At 46.4% G+C, this 14,646-nt stretch overlaps 1 protein-coding gene across 1 annotated transcript; it reads right to left on the bottom strand.

Moving 5' to 3' along the window:
- Window positions 1–1,556: 1,556 nt before the first annotated feature.
- SH2D4A (SH2 domain containing 4A) lies at window positions 1,557–12,042 on the bottom strand (the record flags this gene model as incomplete). The annotated part of the gene is made up of 9 exons (XM_084285848.1): window positions 1,557–1,672; window positions 3,385–3,605; window positions 4,070–4,200; window positions 5,148–5,364; window positions 7,327–7,462; window positions 7,871–7,936; window positions 10,086–10,245; window positions 10,864–11,023; window positions 11,859–12,042. The coding sequence occupies 9 exons, from the start codon at window positions 12,040–12,042 to the stop codon at window positions 1,580–1,582; spliced, it is 1,368 nt and encodes a 455-aa protein (XP_084141974.1). The 3' UTR covers window positions 1,557–1,579.
- Between the last annotated feature and the right edge of the window lie 2,604 nt (window positions 12,043–14,646).

The following is a 14,646-nucleotide window of genomic DNA, read 5'->3' as shown; positions in this document are numbered from 1 at the left end:
TCTCGAGTGTTGCAGATCTCTGAATGACCTTTCATTTTGGCCATGTTTTTCAGAAGAAACACTTCATTAATGGGGAAGGAGGGCTTTTTTCCCCTATAAATAATCTAGTGTTCCTTCCCATGATCAATGCTGGTTATGTTGAAAATACCCATTTGATATATGGGATTACAGTGCTCAAGAAGCTCCATAAATCATTTGTCCTGCCACTGCCGTTGCTTTCAGAATCTCACTTTAAATTAAGACTTCATCTCTAGTTAAACATGCTGCAACTGGAGTGCAGGTTTTGCCCTCCATCCTTGCATGGAAATCACCATGCACAGCTGCAAATTTTAAGACCAGATGTTTACAAGAATTTCTTTTAATCTATGTTCTGCAAAATACAGGTTGATATAAGATGGAAGGTTTTGACTGCTGCTGCTTAGCAGAGTGGCCCTGATCCACCCAAAGGAAAGGAACAGGTAAACATCTGAGCACTTGCTCACTTGAGCGTCACATCTCTAACAAATGATGACGCTAGGAGATTTGCACAACCGTCAGCTGTACAGTTTGTCACATGCAGCAACTCAAATGGAGGCAGTCAGGGTAAGAATTAATTTGCTGTGTGATTCTGTCCAGTTTCTCCCCCAGTATTCTGAGTTGTGTTTTTCAAGAGCAGTTTAACAGATACGAAGAGAGAACATTATGTTGAAAGAAATAGTTCTGTGTTAAAGTTCACAACAGATGCAGTAATCCAGACACAACTTGTAATAAATAGCTCCACTTTGGAAAATAACATTCTTTACTGGCAAACATTTCTGTAAACTTTATTAATACTGATATGCCCTGTTTCTTACATTGTTTAGGCTCTGTGCATGTTTCTTGCAAACAAATTTCTGTATCCCTTCTCCTCTCTCCCTTTCAAAAGATTAGTCCCCCTCTATGCAGAAAGGCCAGCATGGGATATAGATACACATTAAAAGAGTGAGAGTCTATATTCAGAAGCTAAAGGAACTTTTAAAATGCATTTTTCATAAAAATCCCTCTACAGAGAACACGTCACTGAAAGGCACCAGGGGTTTGCTTGGATGTTTGGCTTGAACATCCTTGATTCCAAGGGCACAGCATTTTACAGGATTAAGCTTCACATTATACAAATTACTCTCAAGACCAATTCACTTCTCTGAGTTGTTTGCTGCCTTCAGGAAGCTATGATCTCATTCAATTGCAGATACCAATCTATTTCCCAGGCAGCACATAACCTTGCAGTCAAGAGCAAAAGGCAGCTTGAACATAGATGTCCCCGAGGAAATCTGCAGAAACCCAATGAAAATACATGGCAGTATCTCCCCGTGCAGCTGATACTTCATCATCCAATTCACTCCAATGTGCGTGATATTTCTGGGTGCTTTGTAGCTTGCTGGGCTGATGCATCCTGTTGAAATGAGAAGCCCACGACAGCACTTATCCTCCTACTGCTTTGTTGTGAAGGATTTAAAATAGAGGCACTTGAGGCAAGTTTCAGGTAAGCGTCAGCCAGCTCCAGTTTGAAGTGCGGTCTTTGTGAAAACAGGCTCGGGGCTACGTGATGAGACTGGGAGGTTCACTTAAAGAGGGAGATGTAATCTGGTTCGTGGTCCTCTTGACCACACGGGTAAAGCAACAGCTCCTTCCCCATGGAAGTGATGGCTTCTTCCTGTTGGCAGAGGATAAAGTTAAAACACTTTTCAAACAGACCAGGATACACCCGACCTATCACAGAGTCATGGAGTGAACAGCAGTCTCCCTGCCTCCGTTACTGCATGGACCTGTTTGTTCTGCTGTGCAGTACGACTCAGAGCCCTGGGAATTCAGGGGACAGATCCACAGGGCTGCCCTCTGCCTTCACAAAGCAATGTCAGTGCTTGATGCAATAACCCAGTGGTGTGATTCTGGTAGTTCTTGGAAACAGCACTGCTTGTCTCGTAGGTGACCACAGCTCCTACAGCATGCAGTGCTGTCCTGCCTGGAAAGAGCTGGAGCGAGGACTGTGCAGCATGCAGGTAAGCGGGACTACAAGCTCACTGCAGTCGTTCTAGTGCAGGCAGAGGTGCCCACGAGTGGGATCTGAGCTTCTGGCTCTGTTTGTGGGAGGGACAAGGGTGGATCCTGAAGTGAGCACGTGCCGTCTGCTTTGGCAAGCCCTTTTCTAACGAGAATTCCCTCGAAGCAGGGTTTCTGCTTCCTATCTTGTTCCCAACCCCAGCAACAGATGCGTGGTGGGAACTTGCCTTCTTTCATGGTCCCCCAGTGGAAGATAAGCAGAACCCACCAGAGCATTTCACCAGGGTAGATTCACCCTACTCCCACACACATCTGCTGTAGTGCAGTGGAGTCTGTAGGATTCTTTGCAGACTGTGGGTGTGATTCTAATATAGACATGCACAGCCAGGCTTTAAATTCTCCAGCTTTGGTACCAGTAGCTGTCTAGCTCCTGCTTTCAACAGATTCAGCCTGGACTGTGAAATCCACACAAAAGAAGCAGGTTGAAGCAGTCCAGAAAGAGCTCTAGCAAATAAGCATAGATATTTTCCCCATGTTCAATTTGGTTTAGCCATGTATGCATTATACTAGGCACTTACTGAAAAGAAACACAAAAAATAAATGAACCTTTAGGCAAAAAGATTGTCGTGTCCCTAGGCAGATCTTAAAATACATGAGTGCAGGCTTTGGTTGTTCTTGGAGCCTATGCAAGTGCAGTCAATGCTAGCAAACACTTGGTGTTACTGTTGCAAGAAGTCCTTCTTCCTTCCCTTCCCTTCCCTTCCCTTCCCTTCCCTTCCCTTCCCTTCCCTTCCCTTCCCTTCCCTTCCCTTCCCTTCCCTTCCCTTCCCTTCCCTTCCCTTCCCTTCCCTTCCCTTCCCTTCCCTTCCCTTCCCTTCCCTTCCCTTCCCTTCCCTTCCCTATTTGCTACTTTTGCTTAGTACAGCCCTTTGTCTGCTTGGAGATTATAAAGATACCTTGTTCTCTTTCTTTCCAGAGCTAGAGACCAGCAATTTTTCTGCTTACCTGACCTGTTGGGACTCTACAACAACGGACAAAATCAAAAATGCCTGAGTAAGTATGCTGCCTATCACCTTATCAGTATTTCTACTAAATAATATGTAGGACCTTGAGCTTTGTGCAAGGTCCTCTGCCCACTGCAGGAAGAGCAATTCAGGTCTAAGACATTTGAGACGTATTAGGTTGTCTGAGACATCCCTATGAGGCTGGCAAACCCTTCTGGAGCATCACAAAGGATACTCAATGGTAGCAAAAATGGGCCTACTTACCTACATTATGACAACTAAATCTGTTCCTTCTTATTTTGAAATGCCCTGAGGCAGCTACACAAACAAATAGCTAACGAGTGCCTTGCTAGAATTTCACCTTGTGGTAGTCGACAAGGTCAGCCAGTGTTGAATGTTGTAGCTGGTCCACTCCGAGGAAGCTGTAGGAATCGTTGGAGGCATCAATAAGGAAATGTTTACATCCCTCCACAGACCGATAGGAAAGCACGTAGCCTTTGATTTTCTCGCTGACCCGGACCAGAAAACTCCCTGGCACCATTTTGCTCAGAAGCTCCTCTGCTTTCTGAGAAGTCAGGATACCTGTTGGAAACCGAAACACAGAGCTGAAGAGAAAATAGCATTTGCAGAGGAGGGGATGGAACAATTTTCACAAGAAGTGTGCTTTGCCATTCTGAAACTAATTCACAGTGCTTCCATACCTGCATGTTTTCTTACTCACTAGTCCAGGAGCTGTATTGCCATTGCCAGTAGCTGGCCATGGTCTCATGCTAACTGTACTTCATGCTGTTTAATTCCTGGCATAGTAAGCTTGTTATCAACAGGCTATGAGAATTTGAGAAGATCTGGCCTCTGTTCTGAGACTTTAGCCTAGACTTTGTTGTAATACTAGAGGAATTTAAAGGAATCTAAGCTATTATACACATTTAAAATTGATAACTTAGCTATGCACCTTTGAAAAGCTCCTGGACCCAGCCTCTTGCAGCAGCCATGTTAGCAGTACCAGCTTAAAAGTTTGGGTGGGGGCAGAAATGCTCAGAACTCACCATGGAACCACGGTGCTATCGTGTCTGTGGTTTTCTGATAGCCAGCTCGGAGTGGGAATTGCTCCTCTTTGAACCACTTGATGATGCTTTCTTCAGTGGAACTGGAGATTGTCCTCTGGATTCCCTCTTTCCTGTTACAAAAGAAAGCGAATTTGTGCAAGTTCAAACAGCTTTTGAGTCCTTAGCAGAATTACCTTTTGTTCATTGTATTATGAACAGCCCTAAACAGCAGGCTTACGATAACAAAGCTGTCAGCATTATTGTGTGGTTTTCAGTGGACACCCAGCAAAGATGTACGTCCTCTGGGCTTTAGGATGTTCTGCTATATAAACCTGTCACTGAGTCTGACTTCACACATGGCAGGTAAGAGAACTTGACTCTGTCAGAAGAGGGTCTTTTTATGTCCAAAAGCTCCGTATAATGCAGAGGTTGGGCATTCTGGGAGGGGCAGAGACGAGAGAATGGGGGCCAGGAACAGGAGGCTGAGGGTTTGAACCTGAGGACACGCTGGTTAGCAGCTCCAGTGGCATTTCCCTCAGCTGGGCGAAAACACACAGTGCAACTTTTACACCATGACATGGATGCTGATCCTCAGCTGCTAAGCCCTCATCTTTGTTTTTAATAGTCCAAACCTGGATTTCTAGTGTTTTCAGTGGAGGTGGATCCCTTTGCAGTAAGCCACCACCTGTTCTTGTCTGTTACAACATGACAGAAGCAACTCCTGTCCAAGGAGCCTTGGGTGAACTGGAGTCACTGAAAATCACTTGAAGACTGAACAGAACTGTATGAGTGTCACAGGAACAAGGCTTCTGGTGTGGGAGCTTATCTAGGGAACAGGAATGTTGATGAGAATCCCAATCGGACAGTAAACCTCCCAGAGTGAACAAATACACCTCATCACTGTAATCAACAGCTCTGCCCCAATCCTCACACCCCAGGCTGGAATATTTTCTAGCCTGTTTTTCACAGTGGAGTGTCTCCTCCACACAAGGAGGACAGGTAACATTTCTCATCTCAGCCAGCCCTTGCCAGAGCAGAAGAATCTCATCCCTCAAGAGTGCAGAGGGATGTTTCTTACCTAACTGCTTTCCCGTTTGCCATCACAGAAGGTAGAAGTTTAGGCTTGGGTGGGAGAGGCGGGTACTGGAGCGGTCGTCGATCTCCTGCTGTGGCATTCTTGGATATATCTGCCTGCTTCCCTCTGCGGACACCCTGCAGCGAAAGCCTCCTGTAGTCGTCCCTGGCCTGTTGCGCAAGGGAGCGTCTCTTCTCGTCTGCCGCCTTGGCTTTCCGCACTGGAACAAAAAATGAGTCCTACAGGAGCGAACAAGCAGGCAAGTTTTAAGCTTGCTGCCCCTTGGTCATCTCCCTGCTTGCTGAAATTGCAGAATAACTCATTTCAGAGCATTTGGGTTCTCTCTGTGCTCCAGCCCTGGGCATAGGCAGTGTTACCATGGAGGGAGGGGTCTGTGGGACTAAGGTTCTCCCCATCCTGTGTTCTCAAGGAGGCGCTTGAGGTTGCCTAAGTTGGAAGCCATTCATCTTCCACAGAAGCTTGTAGTGGCTCAGCTACTCTGGCCACTGTCTGAAAGATGCACTCATTTGTAAGAACAAAAACAACTGCTGAAATGACCCCCAAATCAATCTTTTGAAGGATTTGAAAATCCTGATGGACTTTGAGGAGGGAAGGAAGTCTTGCTGTGATTGTTATGGGAAGTAGAGAACTTGGCTGGATTTTTAATTTTTTTTTCTGAAATACTGCTTTGATTCTGCAGGTTATAAGCATCCAGTAGCACATCCTGGAGTCTGCAGGAGTAACTGGCTCTCCAGTCTGAGATAGGCTAGTTTTCTCCTTGCTTTTGTAATCAACTGCATATTTATTTTATTAGTAAGAAAAATAGAACCCTTGGCCTGAAGTGAAAACAATTGGTAGTACTGCATTGCCATCTACTGAACAGCAGGGGAGGAATTGAGGAAAAAGAAAAAAAAAACACATCAAGTTCTCCGATATTCCTTCTTCCCAGGAGAGGAAGTATGAGGGGTAGAATTTGAAGCTGGGTGGAAACAAAGGCAAGCAGAGTGTGAGGATATTTCGTATATAACAAGCTTGTAACCCTTTGTTTCAGTCTCTGAGGAAGCTGGACAGCAAGACTCCATGAAAAGGAATCGAGTCAAAATGTCTCTTTAACTCTTTAGCTATTTTACAAAAATCACCCTTGAAGTATGCAGCTACTCTGGGAGATCTCTGAAGGAAATGTAGCTGTCATAGTGACTAAAGCAGAGAGTTCAGGAAGTACTTGGCAGCACAGACAGATGTCACTAGAAGTCTCATACTGTTTTGTCATTTTCCTTTCTATTGTTTGGATTTGTTATGTTAGAAGGTGCTCTGCTTAGATGGGATTTAAAAAAATTTTTTTTTTTTGCATGGTAAGGAAGCAGATGGGAGGACTGTGCCTTGAAGAAATGGTAAAAAGCAAGGAGATTTGGCCCCTTGTTCATATTTTATGTGGCCTTTTTTTTCAAGTTTTATATTATTTCCAAGGTCTTGGATCAGCCCACATCTCCACATTGTGGCTCAGTTGTGCACAAAGGAGTTTTGCTTTGGCCTTGTGCTGACCTTCTGCACAGAAATAAATTTTATGGAGCAGCAAAAGCCCTCCTTGCTCCCTTCTGAAGTCCAAAAAGGGCTCCTTTCACTCAGTGAAAGCAGTTTGCCATGAATAAAGTGCTTATGAAATTGCCCTCTTTAGTTTTTCCTCGCCACCCATTATCCTAGTCCACATGAGCAATGGTTACTGCAAAGTTCTACCAAAGGCAATCTCTGGTTTAAAATCAATTATCTTGGCTACACCTACGTGGCTGCTGTTTGTTGATTATTTTAATCAACAAATTTAAATTTATCTGAGCACTACCACATGCCAGCAGGACCCACTCTGCTTGGCACTGTTAGTGTTCAAAGCTATCAGATTTCAACTAAAAAGAAAATCAGCTTAAAATACAGAAAAGACTGAAATGAGGAAATGGTTCCAAATGGTGATTTTTCTGTAGGATACGTTTTCCATTTCCTGCCCAATTCTAGTCTCAGTGCTGTGTGGACTCAGAAAAATTTCTGATAATGCAGCAGCGTAGTTTCTGGCAGTACTCTCCAGCCGCTGACTGAGAAATACTCAGTTCCAGTTTTGCAGGAGAATGAGATGACCACATAGAGCCCTAAGATTTCTCAAGCCCCATAGGAAAAGGCCATCCTAAGATCTTACAGGATTCCTGCCATTCAGGCTCATTCTCATCAGGTTTCTGCAGCGTACTCTGGCTCTCTGAGCTTGTGTGGCTTTGTGGTATTGCCTTCAGTGGGGCTGCGGTTTCTTCTGAATTTCTCTTTGGTGCTTCCTTCGTCTGTGAAAGAAATAGTATGCTTAGTGCCTTGTCCCAGGCTCATTTTAGCCCTGCTTTTTAGCTAGCCTTGAACTACTGAGAACTCCATTCTTTTTTGTGAATCCCTTGTTTCAACAACATGCAGACCCTCTTCCTTTACTGCAGGTCACAACAGAGAAAATAGGGGAAAACAGTCTACCAGAAATCATCAGGAACATCGTCCCATGGTGTTGCCCAGTCTGCCAGGCTGGCCTGCCTTTTGGCCAGTCCGAATTGTAACACCACATTTGAGGAATATGGCAATGTTGGGTAAAACTGGTCCAAGAGGTGGGCATTTGTGGGTCAGGTGAGTCTCTGAGGCTGACTGGAACTCTAGGGTAAAGTCTGGGCCTGCCTCAATGTGTTTTTAGGTCCTAGATTGCAACTTACCTGCGGGAAGCCACCCTTCCTCATGTGGCAGTCCGCCAGCATCTGGTGAACATCCCTGGCTTCCTTCTGGACAGAGAAAAAGAGCAGTGAAAAATTAATGCAGCATCAGGACCTTTACTCTTTTGTAGAGTACGTGCTTGCAAATTTGGAGAATTTGCAGGTGGAGAGTACGGGTGCCGTGTAGCAGTGCTGGGCTGCCACAGCTGGAAAGCTGTGGGTGGGGGAGTGCCACGCGTTGTGCTCTGCAGGCTGCCCTCCTCTCACAGCCCTCCCCAGAGGCCCCAACAGGGCAGGCTGGAGCATTCTGCATTTTTAGAGCTGGTGCCAAGGAGAAGCTGCTCACTCCTTCTCACTTTTACGTGATACATGCCACAGGAGAAAGAGTCAGGGGTGTCGGGATTGTCCCAAGCCTGCCTGGATTTGCTAAGTGATGATCCCGAGTGGTCCCGGGAAGTGGACAACTTCCTTTCCTTCCCTCTCAAAATCTGCTAGAGCTTTACCTGCCTGTGCTCAGCTGCTGCTGTGTGCTGCAAACTGCTGCTTGTCAGACTGACCCAACAAGCTGCGTGTCTCTTCCCTAAAACCAGTCCAGCTACACTGGCAGAGGTTGGTATCCGAGACCTGTCTTTTGAGAAAAAGTTAGCCTTGTCTTTGAGCAAACACCCACCCACCTCCCTGTTTGACTCAGCCTGCCTCCCACAGCACAATGAGTAACGAGTTAACTGCGCTGCGCGGCTTACCAAGGACACGCTTTATCTTCTACAACGCTTAGTATGAACCTGTGCTTCCAACTTCCCTGTCCTAGACAGAAAGCTAGGAAGTTAAAATGTGAGCGAAGCAGCTCGTTTTCTTAGATCAAACCCCTCTCCCCTGCAGCAGGCAGAGCAGAATGCCCAGTTCCCTCAGGTACAGTTAAGTGGGAACTACATCGCAGGGGAAAAAAAAACGCTTTCTCCCCTCCCTTTCCACACCTAGAAAAGGAAACACTCTGCCGTCTGTATTCCTCCTACTAGCAAAAACATCAGAAACCTGGGAAAATTACCCATAACATAATGTCAGAAAACAAAAAGTAATATATATATATTAAAAAAAAAAAAAGAAGAAGAAGAAGAAGAAGAAAAAAGGAAGAAAAAAAAAAGAAGCCTCAGTTTCTTTTGAAACTTTGAAAGGGTTTTCCATTTTTTTGTGGTGGTGGGATTTTTGGTTGGCTGGATTTTGTTTTATTTATTTAGATAGCTCTGACTAATAACTTCCTTTAAAAGGGGGAGGGAAAAAAATCTCCCACATAGAGTTGCTCAACTTCAGCAAACAGTGCTGAGAAAAACCCAGTGTGATTCAGAGCCTTTTGATAAAGGAGTCAGCCACTGGATTCCCTTCAGTATTTTGGCAGCAGTGGGAGAGGCACTCTACCCAAATCCAGCTTTCAGTTATCATGCTTTTATACTGAGACATGGCATGGCTGGGTAATAAAAGAATATGCAGTCACACAAGTTAGCAGCAAAAGGCTGAATAAAAACTCGCTGAATGAGATTGGACTTTTCCCAGTGAGTCAACATGACATTTCCGTTCAACTTTGGTTGCACTGGTAGTTAATTGAATTTGCCCTCTTCTGTTTTCTGCAAATGGCTTTTTTTGGTAGCCAATTAAAAAGTAGAATGTATTTACTACTGGAGAAAAATATTACCTCAGTAAAGCTGTAGGTACTGGCACTGCTTACTTGCATTTGATGCTTTCCTATGTTGTAAAGGTCATAAGCTATTTTACCTGAAAATATGCATGTTAGAGGATACTGGTAAAACTATGCATCTGATCTCTTGTAAAAGTAGATCATTTGTCTGCACATGCAAGTTTATAGCCCTCAAATCCTGGGATGGGCTCTCTGGTCTTGCCCAGAAAGCAGTCCAGACTAGCCACTAAGCAGGAGGGAGAATACTCTGACCCTCATTTTATCCACAATGAACAGAAGCAGAGGATTTGAGAGTAGCTTGTCCAGTGCTACAGAGCAGATCTATCCCAGATGAGAATAGCACTCGGACCTCCCAAGTCCTAAGGAAGGATGTAACAGCACGGCTTCTTCTAGGAGTACAGCAAAGCCTTTCACAGGCAGCTGGCTTTCCTCTCACTCAAATTTGTGTCAATAGCAATCAGGATTTGCTGCATTTCCTAGATCTCAGGCAAATGAGGTTCGTTAGTATGGAGAAAAGGGTGGAAGTACCTTTTCTAGCTCCTTGCTTTTCCCCATTGTAGCAGCAGCAGTTTTTCTACCATCTTCTTTCTGCTCCTCCACAGTGCCTTTGTTGTTCCCCTGAACATCTGTCCCACCAAGGACTCCCAGCTGGGGATGCAGGGACGGCGTTACAGAACAGTTGGTGTCTCTGAAACAGGAGAGACAGGTCTTAGGAATCCCAGGGAGTCACTTTCTGCTCTCCAAGCATCTGAGAGGAAGTTACACATGAGCAGAACAGCACCACGATGGAGCACGTGCGTGCAGCTATCATATCTCCAGATCAGGTAGATGGAATAATTAATTTAATTACTCATTGGGAGCACCTGCTGCTGAATCGGTGCAAGCCAAACGCATCACCTGCTGCGGTGACAGAGCTGCCATTTCCTATGAACTGCTGCGGTGACCACAGCAGGGACATCACGGGAGGCTCCATGAGCTGGGGAGGGCTGGAGATGGTGTCCACCAGCACCATGCATACCCACAGAAAGCCGACCTTCACCTGAGCCTTTTGTCTGCAAGTAGAGTGTGACAGTCACACCCAGCCCAGCCCCAAGGTGGAAATCAAAGGAAAGAAAAAAGAGGTTTTATAAAGGGCTTGTGCTGCTTCCTGGTGGTGATGCTGGACTTGCCCGCCCACTTCCTTGCGAGAAGGAAAATTCACAAAACAGGGGGGGAGAGTCCCCAGAGAAGTGTCCAGCCTCCAATTTCTAGGAATGTCTTTTTCTCTGTGTCTGCCCACCAAGTCCCCCAGGTGAAGGGTGCTTACCTCACTTCCTTGCCTTGCTCGCTTGCTAACTGCTTTGCCCTTTGTGCCTGGATCTCTTCACAGATGGCTGCATACGATTTATCTGAAGGATGCTCGCCCATCACCCAGACCCAGACATCATTGTCAGCTCCCAGCTTCCATTTCACTGACTTCCCGCTGGCTGGAAGAGAAGTAGCTCTTTCGCAAACACTGTTTGCTCAGCGCTCTGTGCAGGGCCTGTGTCCCACGTGCTGCGTCCCCCGGCTGCTGCCGTTGGCAGAGCCTTTCCAAAAGTGGCTGGACATGGGGAAAGCTCGGCTGGGACACAGGACACACCTCCCATTTCATTTCACAATACTGCAGCCGGGACAGAGAAGGGGACATTTCTGAATGTGGGGACAAGGGATGCCAATATTTCCTTTCTTTCTCTAATTCCTCCCAACCCCCTTGACCAAGGCGTGGGTGAGGGTGAACTATCTGCAAATAGAGCAGGTGGGAGAGCGGTGATACCATGCTAGCATATAACATGCTGTGTAATCCAGGCAAAAAAAACTTCAGGTCTAAAAGCACAAGGGAAACTCCTGCAGATCTGGTGCCTCAGACAAGGTAAAGGGACTTTTTGAGCTCCCCTATGTTCCTGGCACCCCAGGACAGGTGTTTGAGTCCACGGTTATCTTATGGACAGGTTCAGAGGCTCCCATTCAGTGGGATACTTGATGAGCTGCATCTCCTGCTGCCGTGAGTAAGGAAGCCACAGCTTCCCAGGAAAGGGGGTTTAGGAACTTGGCAAAGGGCAAAGTATCTGGGTGAGGGAGTAAAACCATTGTATGCCAGGCCAAATTAAGCTTGGGAAGTGAGGTTAGTTACAGTTTGGCAATGCAGCTCTGATGCTTTTTTGCTCCCAGTCCCTGGAAGAAGAAATTGCCCTAGGGACACGCTACCTTCCGTTTGTGGGGAGCAGTTGAGTTGGTCTGGTCTGTGCCAGAGGGGGAAGCAGCTGGCAGGCCGAGACTTACCTTTTCTCAGCGGTGGCTTCTTTTGCTGCTTCTTTTCTTCCTTTTCTGCGTTAGCTTCTCTTTCTTTCCACCGTCTGATCTGCTCCTGCCTCATCTTGAAAAAGAGGATCTGTTTCTGCTCCTCGTTGAGTTCTGCCAGCAGGTCAGGATCAATGTACATGTCCGATAATATCTGTTTCAGCATGGCTGGAGGTTTCAGTTACGCGCGTTTGTGGCGATGATCTCCAGGGATCCGGTCCTCTTCCTGGCTCAAATGTGCCTGCACCGACAAGAAAGACGCCCTCCCCGCCTGAGCCCGGAGCAGGAATGCAGGCGTGCCAGGGTAATTATACTTCTATCTTTTTTTTTTTTTTTTAGCTCAGACTTCCTGCACAGACCAAAAAAAGTAAATAAGTAGCTTAAAACCTGCTATTAAAATTCCTTGAAATAGCAGGTGAGCTCAGCTCGGTCGCAGCCCCCGCACGCTCCACAGGGACTGCTGGCCAGAAGAGGGAGAGTTCTGGAGCGGGGAGGTTTTGTTTATATACCTTGATAAACCCAGCTGATAGTATATCAAAACAGAGAGCGCTCTGCCTGTTACAGTCATCAGAGGTGTGGCTTGTCCGTGCCGAGCAAACATTCCTGCTGGGCAGGGAATCAATGAACCCGTGAGCAGACGGCTCCTCCTTTGAAAAGGAAAACTTTGAGATGGGGCGGCTTGATTGTAACAAGTCCAGCCAGCCTCGCTTCACCAGTGAAAGATTGGGAGGGCTTTAGGCTCTGCTTCTGAGGTAGGGGCGGGAGACGCCCGGTGAGAATTCTGGTGTGCTCCCATCCATCAAAGGCAGCAGCGCAGCAAGTCGAGGAGTACAGGTAGCGCGGCTGGTTTCTCCAAAGCCAGGTCGTCAGCAGCGTACGAGCTGAGGCAGCTCCCGGTCTGACAGTTCTTGCTGAGGTGCCTTTCCCACGTGGCCAGCCTGACACCACGAATCCATGTTTATCTGGATGAAGGGGACAGGGAGAATCAGTGCCCCTCGTCCTGCCCAGGATCACGTCAACATACCTAACGCCCACACAGCTGTGCTTTGTGCCCATATATTTACACTTAAAGCAAAGTGTGGTTTTTTGTTTTTTGTTTTTTTGTTTTTTTTTTTTCTGAAAAAATTAGGAGCGCTCTGCTGGCAGGGGAGCAAGGAAATAGAAATGTGGACTAAAGACTTTGAAACCAGTTCTTTTCCCTATCTTATCTGGATAACCTCATGGATATCAGGAGGTTGGTTGATAGCACGTGCGATGACACTTGTACAACTCAGGTGTTGCTGAGGGAGGAGGAAGAGGACAGAGGAAGGCTGATAGCTATAGATGAAGTACTCCCAAGCGGGCTGCACGGCCAGGGGCAGCAAGGGGCTTCTGGGCAAGCTTTTGAGATATGAAGCCAGCAGGCTACAGAGAAAAGGCCAGCAGGGTTACTCATGTCCTTCTACACAAATCCTGGGAGTCTGAGGAACGAGCACACCAGGGCACAGTGCGGTAGGTGGGAGGGAGGTGGTTGGTGGGCCACAAACTGACAGAATGACCTGTGCCAGGGTGAAGCAGCAGTAAGTACTAAATCCTGCTGTCAAATCAATAAAGTTTCTTACAGTACAGGGTGTAGATCCCTAGGGACCCAAATTTGGGGTTGAGACAGGAAAAAAAGGTGTTGGAGCACCTTCAGATTCAAAGCATGACTGCTCAGATTCAGCCCAGAGTCTGCCTTTTTTTTTAATTATTATTTTTATTTTCATTTTGGAAAGGAGTAAAAGAATAGAGAAGGGAGTGTCAGAGAAACATAATACTGAAGTTTTCCAAAGGAACATGAACGCGATGCATTTAATTAGAGGAAATGGGGCAGCAAAACAGCAGCCTTTGTAAAGTCCAACTGGCAGGACAGTATCTGCTGGGTTTGTTCTGCTGCACTGGTGTTCCACCTTCCTCCATCTCACCCCCAGGCAGGCTTTTGGGGCAGGTCAGGGGGAGGTGTTCTTATCTGGGTAAGGTTTTTTAGTATCCCCCCAATAACAGAACGGTTCCAGCTCAGCGGACAAAGAAAGGAGCTCAGGCTGTCTGAGAGCCATGGAGGACTGCAGCTGCAGAGAATGAGCAGCTTTTTGTGGGGAGGGTGTTGGTGGGCAGTCCCCAATCCCTGGAGAAACCTGAGCTGTGTGTTAGGCTGCAAAACTGGAGCACGCTGCTGGGGGATTATTGTTTAAGATTCACTGCCTCCTGCTCCAAAGCACTGTCTGAAAGAGAAGCTATTTGCAAACAGGTCAGTGTCAGGACAGCACCCTTAGCCAGGATTGGGACCCTTAAGCTTTGGTTTGTTTGCTTGTTTTTAAAAGACCATTTCAACACAGTACAAATTGGAGTATGCAAAGTTTGAGGTTTATTTTAGCAAAAGTCACGTCTTCAGAGGGTACTTGATGTTGCTCTGATGTTAGAGAAAGTGACAAAACTTTTGTTTAAGCCCAAGGTGTTTTTTCTTTGGAGAAACAGCAACGGTTGAGTCCTCTGTGGATCTGAAACAGTAGCTGAAGCAGATGATAGCTTTGAGCGTGGTCTGAACCTGACGGTTGGGCCAACAGAAATCAATCACAAGGTCTAAAATTGAAGAGGCTTTTAATGTAACAGTCTCATTGCATGAAGAGAGGTGAAACGCTTTTATTCCCTTCAGGTGAGAAGGTATCATTTGTGGTTTGTGTGGGCCAAATGCTAAGTGGTTTGCTAAACAGAGGGCACTCAATATCTTGCCCGGGGGGACCGGGGGAAGGCA

This window comes from Netta rufina, assembly GCF_964035555.1.
Source record: "Netta rufina genome assembly, chromosome: 4".
Lineage (NCBI taxonomy): Eukaryota > Metazoa > Chordata > Aves > Anseriformes > Anatidae > Netta > Netta rufina.
The sequence above is the reverse complement of the archived record's forward strand: the minus strand, read 5'-3'. Positions and strand labels throughout refer to the sequence as shown.